The 14115-nt window shown below is 38.8% G+C and overlaps 1 protein-coding gene across 4 annotated transcripts in view; it reads left to right on the top strand.

Moving 5' to 3' along the window:
- The window catches only part of RELN (reelin), a 483994-nt gene that overhangs the window by 239613 nt on the left and 230266 nt on the right, over positions 1-14115 (top strand). For all 4 annotated transcript variants that reach the window (XM_075599655.1, XM_075599652.1, XM_075599651.1 and 1 more), the window contains exons 9-10: positions 6130-6226; positions 8061-8301. In XM_075599655.1, coding sequence (XP_075455770.1) covers positions 6130-6226; positions 8061-8301 — 338 coding nt within the window. The remainder of the gene's footprint in view (positions 1-6129; positions 6227-8060; positions 8302-14115) is intronic.

The following is a 14115-nucleotide window of genomic DNA, read 5'->3' as shown; positions in this document are numbered from 1 at the left end:
CTCAGTATTAGTTTATAGATCAGCATGCTGAGTTTGAAGGTTTTGCAAAACATGAATCACTGCTTAAATTGACTGCTCCTGATACTGTGCCATTGCATAAAGAGGAACATAGAAAAAAAAAACTGTGGAAGTTGGGAACTTGCTGTAGTTTTTCTATGTTACAGTACATCACGGATTTATGATCTACCATTATGACTTTAAGCTCCATTTTTACAGAAAAGCACATTAATTACTGGGAAAAGACCATAACAAACATGTTAATAGAATATGGACTTTAAGGTGGCAAATAGTTGGGGTGTGGGGGGTTCAGGTACACATTTGAATACTTGCATTTTTATTATTTACATTTATATTTATTGTCCACAGCTGCACAAAAAAGAGGGATGAAATGTTAAGTTTTTATTATGGCTGTAAAGGGCTGAAATATAGCCACTAGTATCCCAAAGAACAGTAATACCACTTATACAGACACACTGTGGGCCCTTATTATTTAATTTGCTGTGAAACTGTCTTCCCAGCGCTGGGGACAAGATCATCTCCATTCCAATGAATGTGAATACAATCTTCTCCAGCATGGGGAGTACAGCTACACATAGTATTGAATACAGTGCAGTGTGTGCCATAAAGAGGCTTTTCTGGAGCTTGCTCTGTAATGCATTGCTGGCTTTTCTGGAGCTTGCTCTGTAATGCATTGCTGGCTTTTCTGGAGCTTGCTCTGTAATGCATTGCTGGCTTTTCTGGAGCTAGTGCTGTAAGGTTTTAATAGTCTATAGAAATGATGCGACAAAATCTTGGGCATATTTCAGAATACAAAATGTGCAGCCCTTATTTTACTTCGATGTGTAAACTTTCTCTACCTCATATTATAATATTAGCACCATTCTTCACATACCATATTGTATGTGTATTTACTGAATTGGAGAATAGGTGTGTTACTGTGTAACACAGTTGACGTGGCCAGATTTCCATTTGTAAGAATAAACACAGATTGTTTTCTGCTGTCAAAAAGGGATTGTTTGCAATCCGATGCATTAGAGCATTTCTGTTGTTATTTACACCAACATTGGATTGTGTAGAGGTTTTTACTGTAATTCTGGTTGCCATGTCATATATCGATGGCATCTCTCACATGATTAAAGACAACCTAAAATAAATTACATGTTTTACTACATCATGACATCTAAAAAAAAATATTATAAAGTATTTTGAATTGCATAGAAGGTACAGTAGCATTAAACGGAAATAATGATATTCGCATATTTTTGCATATATCATTCTTATTTTGAGTACGTCTTATCATAACGTCAATAGGTTAGCTCTCTCTCCTCTCTCTCTCTCCACTCTCTCTCTTCTCTCTCTCCTCTCTCTCCCCCCTCTCTCCTCTCTCTCTCCTCTCTCCCCTCTCCCCTTTCTCTCCCCTCTCTCCTTTCTCTCCCCTCTCTCCTCTCTCTCTCTCTCTCTCTCTCTCCCCCTCCTCTCTCTCTCCCCTCTCTCCTCTCCCCTCTCTCTGCCCTCTCCCCTCTCTCTGCCCTCTCCCCTCTCTTTGCCCTCCTCTCTCTCCTCTCTCTCTATGTTGACAATGTCACAAGAGCCAAAAGTCCAATATGCGACAGTTTGGCAATATTATGTGACCATTATGGCAATTCTTTATATACCGCACTAATATTAGTTCAAAGCTGTTTCATGAAATGCTACACCTACAGTATATAAAGTATTCTCATGTTGGGTCATTGAAAGCCTACTGTGCATCAATTCTTGCTACTTTTTACAAATGGCTTTGGGGGGAAGTAGGGAATAGAGATGTGTTCCCTGCAGTGGAATTTATCCTTATTAATAACCATTTACTGGAATGGATATTCATGATTGATAATGGCTATTGCTTCCCAGTGGACTTTTTTTCCCCCTATAAATAATCTGGTGACGTTTTCTGCTCCCGTTTTGCAGCCGGGAGACTTTGCTGCATATTCCTCAATATCTTCGGTGTTGAGCTGGGATTTAAATGTTCTCAAAATCTCAAAACGTGTTTATAGAAGCTTACACGCATCAAACTCTATGCATGAGGGTTCAATAAATAAAACCCACCCAAAGAATTCACTGTTGGGAAGAACTGCTGGTAATTTTGCTATGATGCAGGATTTCGGAAAGTAAAATAGCGGGAGATGTGTTAATCTTGGTCTCATTATGTGTCTATTCATTCTACTGTATAGAATCCAGTTTAGTTTGATCTTTCATGCTGTATAAATGCATGTGACAAACTAAGGATGAGGTTGATTGGTTTTGAACGTGACTCCTCAAAGTAAAATAAATGAATATGATTAAAATTTGGAACCCTAGTGTGGTGTAAAATGCGGAGATGGACGACAGATGTTCATTCAGTGGAACGCAGACAGCAGATGGGCCCAAAGTAAACATGATTTGACTTTTCAACTGTCCTTCATTTGTTTTGAACACAGTAAAAAAAAAAATGGAAACCAAGTGACAAGTATGTGGTGCAAGGTAGGACATGCCACCGGCAATAAAACATAAAAGAACTATTTTCATTAGAACAATCATATTAATATTTGTGTCTCGAAAAGAGTTTTAAAAATGCAGTCAAATTTTTTTTTTTAAACCTTCCCAGCAGATGAAGAATGTATGTATTCAATACAATGCACACAGAAGTTCCTATTTCCCCAACAAAGGTCATAGTGATTTGTTAACACTGCATTTAGGACCACAGTAAAATAAATGGTGATAACTTACAGTATAAGGCACGTTATGGCTAATTCATCTGAATGCACCCTAAGTTGCCTTCCAGCCTAACACGGTTTAGTAAATCTATCTACAGGAAGGTCCTATGATTGTCTCCATGATGACAACGTCAAATGAAGGAGTGCTAAGATCCATAAAGTACAAGTAGTAAATTGTTAACAGCTATTTAGATCTAAGCGATTAGATTAGATTAGTAACATAGATAATATTCACGTGGGGATATACAGTAGTCATTTTTTTTAGACTTAAATGTAATATTTAAGAATAAATAATTCTGAGGAATTTCAGAGTAAAGTCTCCTTTTTATTTGTGCTGAGAACAAACCCATAGTTAATAAAACCCTACTAAACAAACCAACCCTGGACGGGGGTCTAGCACCCCTCTGCTTTCTCAAATACTACTGGCATGCCCAACTGAGCCAGTTACCTGCTTTGTTCCTCCACCAGGGTAATAAAGTGTGAGTTGACATACAAAATTAAACACTTGATATGGTTATTGGCCAGAGATCGCCCTGCATGCTCTAGGGAGCACCTAATAATATCAAACTCTCTTAAAATATGGGGCGAGATGAGAAGTAAATTGGATGCATCTCCAGATCCCTCCCCTTTGACTCCTCTCTACTATAATGCGGAATTTCCCCCTGCTATGTCTAGTTGGCCTTTAGCCTATGGAAATCTCAGGATCTCAACAAAGGAAATAGTTTTCATCCAATGTAGTTCTCCCTTTTCAACATTTTTAATAGCATTATGGTTTTAGTAAAAATATATTTTATGAATATCTGCAAATAAGACACTTAATTTCCGTTCCCAACTGGCATGGGAATCTATCCATAAATATCTGCTTGGCTGGCCCTAACTCAATGGTATTGATCTCGTTGATACAGATGCAGCCACGAGTATTCGAACACTTGCTTTGGAAAATCTGGGGCAATCTCCCAGTAATGCTGCAACATTTCTGTGACATTTCTGCCGACAGACTAATGGCCCATCAGATTAAGACAGCTGGGGTCCCTGGCAGTCCCATTCAAACTGATATTTATGGATAGATTCCCATGCCAGTTGGAAACAGTGTGACGGTGAAGGGGTACCCAGGCCAGTAAATAAAGGTATTATGCCCGGCTGGGAGCCCTTGAGTCATATTGTAAATGTGAAGTGTCAGCTCTGCAGCCCACTGCTGACTGCAAGCCTGTAAATGCGTTAGAATTGTCTGTGTGTGTCCTGCTAGGAATAAGGGGACCACACGCATTATACTAAGCTACATTGTATGAGTGCTGTCACCGTTATGGATTAGTTCTGAGTATCGCAGCCACGGTTACCACATCGTTATACTACGTTACATTGTATGAGCGCGGTCGCAGTTATGAATTAGTTCCAAGTATTGCAACAATGTTTCACTGCCAAACCGCAAAGCCGAAAAAGGGTTTTAAACGTCATCCGCTTTTCCACACTGCGCAGACGCAGGGAGCGAACTCAGGTTAGGAGTATGCCAGCGCTGTGAAATTTGGAATGAATGCTGCTGGGGTCCCAACAGTAAAGCAGTTATGTTTTCCTTGTTATTAACTTTTATAACAAGTAGTGAATGAAAGTCCCCCTCTTTTGGTGTATTAAAATTATAAAAACAAGGGCATTTACATTCAAGCGGGTGGAGCAGCGGAAACACATGGTTCACAAGTACAGTGATTACCAGAGGTATGGCCAGCCATTCCGGCCAGTGAGTCATGCATAAACTTAAGTCAGGACTTCTAAGACATTACGCTGAGATGACTCCAGAATGTCTAGGAAAGTCCGGACTTAAAAGGCACCGACACTTTAAAGTGTGAAGGGAAGTAAATGTAAACAGGTTTTCCTGCCAGATGTCCGAGGACCGGCAGCCAACATGTCGCCAGGGAAGTGGGCTTGGTTAGGTATGCTAAGCGGCTCAGGTGCGAAGTTGGCGCATGACTATAACATACCTTGAAGCCTCTGCCCGGCTCCATGAAGTATGGGCGAACCTCGCCAATACGTGGGGTGCGTTGTTCCCACACAGGGATTGGCTGCGCATTATACCGATAGGACTTCGGTGCTTTTAAAAGTCCATGCAGCCAATCGGGCGTGTGTTCCATCTTGTATAAAGATTCATCTAAGATACATTGTGCGGTACAAAACTATTCCAATCGTAATTGGAAATTAAGAAAAATATCTATTATCATTCATTGTTTCCACAATTTTGCTTCTTGGTACGTGAAATACAGTATTAAGAAAGTGAGTGTCTGATACCTGTGTGGCCTGTGATCCAGGTAAAGGTTACTACTATATGTCCATGTGTCTCGGGAACTAGATGTATTATCTTTATGTTGCAAAATTCTTGTTTTTTTATTTTTTTATTACTATTTGCATTGTTTTTGCTATGGACTCCGAAACTCCAGAATAAATCTAAATTCTGCGGTTTGCATGACTTCTGCAGGTTGGATGAGACTGCATTCATAACAGCACCCTTCTACGTGGACTAATATACATGTATTTTTTTGTTGTTGTTGTCGAAAACAGGCTTAGGTGTACCGCACAGTACTGCTTTAATATAAAATACAGCATCTACATCTCCCGATATAACGATTGGCAGCAAATTACAGTCTTAATCATTGGACATTTATTTAGATTCTTTCACACCTTGGCTTAGATTATTACTGTATTTATTTTATTAGTTCATCAATTATTAGTCTGAAAAGGCATATATTAAAAATGTATACAACAAAAGCTTAGGCAGCTGTTTTAAATTCTAGTTAACATTGCATACAGTTCTGCATCAATTACTGACTTTTTAAACACATATATTTGTATTGTACATACATTGTATCTACTATTCATAGTTACAATAAAATATTTGCTGTATTTTATTGCATTACTAAAATGGTATTTGTGTTGATAGTTTCTTTGGTGCTTATTATCTAGATCTTTTTAATATGATGGGCAAATATAACACTTCTTATTTAATCTGCTACTTAAGTATATCAGTATTTAAATTCAAAGTCAATATTAAGCACTGCAAAGTATAGATTTTCCTGTCTGCAATATTTTGATCATGTGTCAGTAGCATACTGTACACTGTATATCTTTATGGTATGAACGTAATTCATATAGTTCCTCTGGGAAATCTGCAATAGATTACACTGCTCAGCTGTGATTTATCACTTTTATATTAATTCTGACTCCTAAAGCACGGATAAATCTGCTGCTTACTCTTAGCAACAGCTCTAAGGACATTTCATTATTGATTTAGTAATTTAACATATGAAAAAAATGAGCGTGGTGGGTCGATGTCACTTGCCGTTTGGGGCTATTAGGTGATAATTAATGCTTTTGTCACGGCATAACTTTTTTTTAATACGGTTGTACCTTGCAGGGTCAGGCTCGTGTCGCTTCAGCTACTCCGACCCTGGCATTGTCGTGTCTTACACTAAGAACAACAGTACTAGCTGGATTCCACTGGAGAGAATCAGGTGTGTTCATATAATTGTATTCAGAGACTCATTGTTCATTGTCTTGAATGCATGAACATCTCTCCTTGTTTCATACTGTATGTCATCACTTATTCTCTGGTGATAAAGGCTCTGGCTGAGGACCAAGGTACTATTATTATGTTCCATTTACGGAATATTTATTATCCCATAACTATATTAACCCAAAATTGAAGAGATAATTCATTATATAGCAAATACAGGGAATTTACTCTTTCTTCTTATTCTAATCGTATCTTAAAGATTATTATTTTTTAAATAATAGAGTCTGTTTACTAAAGTTTTCCGACTGCGAAACCTGGGCAAAATAATAATAATAGTAATAATTAATAGTAATATAATTTAATAAAATAATACATTGTCAACATAATGCAACGTTGTGCCCAGGACACACTTCATAATGAGCATTATTTCCTGGTAAAAAATTTGATAATAATAATAATTATTATTATTAAATGTTTTACCAGGAATATAATGTTCGTTTTGAGGTGTGTCCTGGGCACAACGTTGAGTTATGTTGACAATACATGATTATGTTATATGAACAGAGTAAAATCGGTGTAAAAACAGCACCATGTTTGTTAAAAAAAATAAATAAATGAATTTCACTGAAATCATTAAGATTTTTTTAATTGGCTAAATCTGGGTCAGTTCTTTACTCTGGATCTGCCCCAGTTTTGAAGCCAGGAGACTTTAGTTAAATGACCCCCACAATCATTTATTTGTATATGCTCTCTGCTATGTAAGGTCAGCTATACACTTTTTATTTTAGTTAACATCAATTATATGAAGCTAAAAATGAGGTTACTGTATATCACTGTATGGTAGCATGCAGTTTGATCAGGAAAAGCAATTTATCGATCTCCAACACTCTTAAAAGAATCAATACTCTGGAACACATTATAAAGAACAAAGGCAAGTATGTGTTATAGATTGTTTTTTTCTTGCTAACCACAGTTGTGATTGAACCATACATTAAGTCAGGGGTGGGCAACTCCAGTCCTCAAGGGCAGGGGCGCAAGATTTTCTAGCGGGAGTGCAGCTGTTTCAGAGGCCTAGCGCTCTTCACCAAGGCAGTTAAATTAAATGCCGGGGGACCACGCGAGGCCTCTGCAACTTCCCTTACCTTGTCTCCGCTGAAGCGTCGCCATGGCACCGTGAGGTCACGTGACCCCGCGACATCATTTGCCGTTGGGGCAGGATAAGGAGGGGGGAGCGAGCAGGGGGGTGGAGGGGGGTCGGGAGAGAGCAGGCATGGTGGCACAGGTGGAAAAGTGTTCTCACCTCTGCTCAAGGGTCACCAGCAGATCAGGTTTTCAGGATATCCCTGCTTCAGCACAGGTGGCTCAATCTGTGCCAACTGTGCTGAAGCAGGGATAACCTGAAAACCTGATCTGTTGGCGGCCCTTGAGGACTGGAGTTGCCCACTCCCATATTAAGTGAAGCTAGAGACGTATGTTGGGTTTCCAAATGCCAAAATTTATCAAATATATAGTGAAGTGTTTAAGGAAGTGTACATAGTTTTGAGCGTAAAATATGTTACTTAATGTTTCCCCTTTAAAAGATCCCATCTGAAAAAGGTTTGTGTTCTATTAAGAGGGCAGAAATTTCGATTTTGATATTAAATCAAGTTTATTTGTATTCATAAAGAAGTAAAGATGCAGGATTTAAACAGTAAGACCTGCACGAAACAGTAGTAGTAATTCCCCCCCCCCCCCCCCACTCACACTTCAGTCACTGCTAAGAGAGTTTTGTTTGGTAGCGGTTTTTCCTAGTTGTATATTTCATTGTGTCTGTTCTTCTTAATGTCCTGCAGCGCTCCTTCCAATGTCAGCACCATCATTCACATAATCTACCTTCCCCGTGACGCCAAGGCTGAAAATGTACAATTCCGTTGGAAACAGGAGAATGCGCCGGCTGGTGATGTGTATGAAGCCTGCTGGGCACTAGACAACATTCTCGTCATTAACGCTGCTCATAAACAGGTGGTTTTAGAAGATAATCTAGATCCAATGGACACTGGAAACTGGCTCTTCTTCCCCGGGGCTACAGTAAAGGTTTGCATCTCTTCGAAATTTGTTTATACTGGTTTCTTTTCGGCAGATCAGAGACAAAAAAAAAACCGCAGAAGATAGAATTTGTACGTTTAATGTAGGTTCCAAACATGCGTTCCAATCTCACAGACCTCACCCAGGTGGTTAACCTGGAACGATTCAGCTTCCCTGTGGGGAGGTGTAAGGGAGCAGACAGAAATGCAAGTGCAACGTGTGACGCTATTTTGTCTTCCACCAAAGTTACTCCGTACAAAAGTTTGGTTACTGCTGTCGTAAACGGACGGCAGTTTGACAATGACCTAATTCGATGCATTTCAGTAAACAGTGGCCAGAAAACTACCTTGCACAAAAGGATTCAAAACTGCATTGTACGGAAAGGGGTTACAAATGGAGTTGAATTAGGTCATTTTCAAACTATAATCCATGTCCCGAAAAGGGGCATGTCCAGAAACGTGTTTATATGGGCCAGTGAGCAGATAGCCTTAATGTGTAAAATCTAAACAGTAGGTGGATTTGTTGTACAAATTGCACAGCTAAGTGCATATGTAGTAGTGTAGTCCTCGGTAGAAGAAGGCTGTGCACTGCATTCTTCTACATAGGACTACACTACTACTATTTCTTCATGCTGGATGCATGCCCTGGAACCAAGAACCTCTACCATCAGTGAGTTGCCATTTACCCTTGGAGTTATGTTTCTAGAAGAGGAGAAAAAGAAAACTGAGCACTACTTCCAAGCAGATAAAAAAGTCGGGCAGAGAGCGTACCCATGAAGAAAAAATGTCAAATTTAATGAAACATTAAAAAAGCAGCATATTTGGGCAAAACCCACACCCACGCGTTTCGAGCAAGGCTCTTTATCGAGGTGAAGATAAATGTTACTCACCCGGTTGTATAAATATTGGCTTTGCGCGCCACGGTCTCCAATCCCGTCCACTTGCGGGATCGTCAAATGACGTGTACAGTGTAAAGACGGAATACAAAACGACACAACTTTATTAACAACATATAGAGAACACTAACACCCCAGATGATAAATGCTTATAACAACAACAAAAAATAAAAAACATAACAAAACATAACTAAAATCAATTGACTTGCCTTTAAGCCTATGAGACAATGATAATAAACACTTATACACGCAATCCCCTGATCAAATGTTACTGTATATCTTTTTATACGAAAAACAGCACCATGTCTGTTTGAACACAGGGGAAATGGATGATGAATGTGCTTGTAACAAAGAAAAATATATGTGCTTAAATATATGAAAACTAATTAAAAATAGAGAAAATGAAAAAATATTAATTCAATGGGCTAAAAAAAATACAAATAATTAATTATTAACGTTATATACCTATTTTATTATAAATATAATTACATTTGTCTAGTTAATCAATAATAAATTAATAAAGTATACTACATAGCTTAAAGAAATAAATAAATAAATAGAAAGTCCTGAAACCGCAAACAATAACATTAATAAATGCACACAAATATTACTAATAGCTGAAGTTTAAATCCATTAGATGTGCAAAATCAATGCCATCAGTACAAGAACACTACCATCAGTGAAACAAAGCACCCAAATCCCAGTCTGAAGTCAGACCTCAAGGTATTCTGGTTTTTAAAGTAAAAATCCAAAAGAGTTCGCGTTTATCTTTGTATTGTATGTCTTTATTTATATAGCGCCATAAATGTACACAGCGCTTCACAGTAGTAATACATGTTGTAATCATATAAATAACAAATAATATAAATAACAGGTCATGGGAATAAGTGCTTCAGACATAAAAGTAACATTAAGGAAGAGGAGTCCCTGCCCCGAGGAGCTTACAGTCTAATTGGTAGGTAGGGGAACGTATAGAGACAGTAGGAGGGAATTCTAGTAAGTGCGTCTGCAGGGGGCCAGGCTTTATGTATCATGTGTCCAGGATTATCCACAGTGCTAGTCATATGCTTCTTTAAGCAAGTGTGTCTTAAGGTGGGTCTTAAAGGTGGATAGAGAGGGTGCTAGTCGGGTATTGAGGGGAATTGAGGGGGTATTATCTAATAGTTTTATTCTATTACCTCCTGATGGGATTGGGGACATATTCAATGGCCATATATGTAAACGTGTATACGCTACCAAGACTGCAGTTTATACTTTTCCATTGCAACATAAAATTGAAAATCTAACTATGTTCTACTTTTAGTTCGTTTTGGTATATTTATGCACATATATTTTTCTTTGTTACAAGCATATTCATCATCCATTTCCCTTGTGTTCAAAAAGACATGGTGCTGTTTTTCATATAAAAAGATATACCATTTGATCAGGGGATTGCGTGTGTACGTGTTTATTATCATTGTCTCATAGGTTTGCAAGGAAGTCAATTGATTTTAGTTATGTTTTGTTATGTTTTTTAATTTTTTAGTTGTAATAAGCATTTATCATCTGGGGTGTTAGTGTTCTCTATATGTTTTGTTAATAAAGTTGTGTCAGTTTGTATTCCATCTTTGCACGGTGACGTCACTATATGCATCATTTGATCCAGGAAGTGGACAGGATTGGAGACCGCAGCGCGCAGAGCCGGTATTTATACACTCCGGTGAGTAACATTTCTCTTCACCTTGATAAAGAGCCTTGCTCAAAACGCGTAGGTGTGGGTTTTGCCCAAATATGCTGCTTTTTTAATGTTCCATTAAATTTGAAAATTTTTCTTCATGGGTACGCTCTCTGCCCGACTTGTTTATCTGCTTGGAACTGGTGCCCAGTTTTCTTTTTCTCCTCTTCTACGTATGCTGTGAAAACGGAGGCACAGCTTTACCCCAGGACAAAGGTATTCACTTATCAGGAGGCTGCAACCAAACGTGAGTTATTGGTCTCTATTTCCATACGCCACTCACTACTTATCCACATCGATGCTTATACGTGCGGACACTAGAGTGTGTTGAGTCCCTACTACAGAGCCAGTGGGATCTCTACCGGCTAATTCAAACAATTGTGGGTTTGTGATGTCATTTTGAAGGTGTATTGATTACGATTATGATACCATAGGGGTATTCCATCAGAGGATTTTCATGTATACCATGAGCTAATCAAGCATTTCTGCCTGAGTTTTTGGAGCACCACACAGTTTTTTTGTATACTAGAGTTATGTTTCTACGCTACACAATGTGATCCGTTATTATCAGTATACTCTAAGTAGTACCTCCTACAAGCGTGGTGGTGAACAGGTTAGAATAGCTTTATATGCTACAGTACATCTTCCCCTAATAACCATAAATCTCACTTGGAGTAAAGCCACTCATGTGGCATCTACTAAATTATGAGTGTTATTTAATGGACTGCTGATTAAGTTAGCTTAAAGAAATTATTTTAACTCCTATCAACATGTTATACCACCTGGTTCTACCTATGGGACTCTAAGATACAGATATATGAATTATAATACTGTTTAAACATCCTGTTGCACTGATCCTGGGACTGTTTAGTCCAATTTATTCTAAGTGTATATGTATTTGTAAAAGCTAGTTCTGGTAGCCCTATTGGTGCAGCAGAGGTATATATTAACCCTTTGAGTGCTGGAGGGCCGTGGCCCCTTCAGGTTCTCGCGATCACATGACCGCTCTGTCATAAATGGGGAAACGGAAAGCGAGAAGTCCTCTCCTTCAGTTCCAGATCGCAGAATACAATCTCCTCTAGAAAAATGAGCCGGGCCATTAGGGCGTAGCTACTACTGTGTGCCATGGGGCCCCTGCAGTGCCACACCCCAATACATAGTAGCTACGTCCATAGGGCAGGGAAAGGGTTAGCTGCAGGGTGTGATAGCTTTTAAAGCATCAATCCAGGTGTGCACTCAGTGCATGGCATGTCATTGCACCCAATATTACACATTGATGTTTATTAGCATTTCATAAAATGTCATTGTTTTTGTGAAATATAACTCCTATGCTAATGATATGTGTAAAAGAATTGCAAGAGAGCGCCACTTTTCTGCACAATCAATGCATCAAATATTTCTGGGGTGTCAAAGACAAATGCAAGTAGATGCAAACATTTCTTAATTGTATCATATTTATGAACATGACACACACCCTACAAAGAGTGGCGCCAAATGTAAGAACATGAATAAGGAGAATGTTCCCCTGAAATAATGCACACTACAGCTGCTTTTTTACTTTGCAGCTGAATCCAGGGTATGAAGGTTAGAGACCTGGGCTCTGATAAATGTCCCGGCATTATGTACCAATCTGAAAGGAGAGAACATGATGCCCCGAGCAGCAAAAGTGGATGCATTGCTTTGTAATTTGTGGGTCTCAAATCATTCTTCCATAATTTTCAATATAATTATACCAAAAATGGTTCACAGTGGCAGAATCCCTTCATAGTGTAAAAACTGCGTTTTTTTGTAAGTTAACTCAGACCTCAGCGAAAAAAATCAAATTAGTCTTAATTTCACCTTAACGTAGTGTAGGTGTTACATTATTTGCAAGTTGTGATTACTTTGATACCTACAGTATGTAACCATCCATGCTCGGCTCTAAAGGAGTTTACATAGAATTGACTATATAAATGGCAGTGCTTAGTCTCTCATATCTATTCAGGGTGCTGGGTCGGTGCAGACTGGGTGGGGCTATGCAGATAGACTAAAGATAGATGCCAGGAACTTTTATAGAGCAAACAATTCAACATCTGTTTATAAGGCTTACCATACAAGGGACAGACATCACATTAGACATATTAACTGCTGGGAAATCATAAAGTTACTGTGTGCTTCTTCCCTGGTGGATCTAACTCCTACACTGGGGAGGTACGTATGCTCGTTTCCCTTAGTATTGATTAGATTGGCAATCTCCTGCATAGCGCCAATAATGCCCCATTTGAGGTGGGCCCTCATTGGGAATACACTCTGCCATCTGGGATCACTTTCCCATTACTGTGTATTGCATACTTCGTCCAAGCATATTGTTTCAGAAATTTACTAAGGACCTTCCGGTGGAGCAGATCTGATTATGCTCCGGAGCTACTACGGAGCTACTACTCTGTTGCGAAGAACATGCATACTCCTCTTCCAGAATAGGAACAATCTTGGACCATTATTATAAGCGCTAACTACTTAGGGCACGTTACCTAACTGAAAATAATAAACAGGGACAGAACAATCTTAATATACATAACCATACACTTAAACATAGTTACAGGACTTACGGTGAGGCCCTCTGCCAGATCTCTGGGGAACCTCCTTCTAGAACATTTGGTTGAGCTATATAACAATGATAATAATAACTTTATGTACAGTATATAGCACTTTTCTCTCAATGGGACCCAAAGCACTTCACAGTTACAAAAAGGGAAAAAGAAAAAAAACATTGAAGGTTATAAACGAGACCAAACACAAGGAAAGATACAATACAGAATGGGACAGTACTGTAGCTATTTAATGACGCACATGTTGTGGTTAATTAATTAAATGCCTGGGTAAACAGGTAGATATTGAGCCTGTTTATATAGATTTCTAGAGATATACTGTACAGTACATATATACCTTTCTATCTCCCTATGCTGACATCACTGGTCACAAAACATACTGTACAAGGGTGTGGCAATCCCTTCTGCACAGGGGAAGCTACACCTACAGCACATACTGTACAAGAAGGTTATGTTTAAAAGACCTCAGAAACCTCTTGAACAAAGGCATAGCTGTCCAATGCAAGTGACAGCTACTGTACACGATGCTGACTGCTCAGTCTGTATTCTGTTTCCAGCTTCTCTCTTTCCCTGTTTTAACAGTTTATCTCTAACACATTGTATTTTTCTTAAAAGAGATGTCCAGG

The sequence above is a fragment of the Ascaphus truei genome, chromosome 5 (assembly GCF_040206685.1).
Source record: "Ascaphus truei isolate aAscTru1 chromosome 5, aAscTru1.hap1, whole genome shotgun sequence".
Classification (NCBI taxonomy): domain Eukaryota; kingdom Metazoa; phylum Chordata; class Amphibia; order Anura; family Ascaphidae; genus Ascaphus; species Ascaphus truei.
This window is presented reverse-complemented; position numbering and strand designations above follow the sequence as displayed.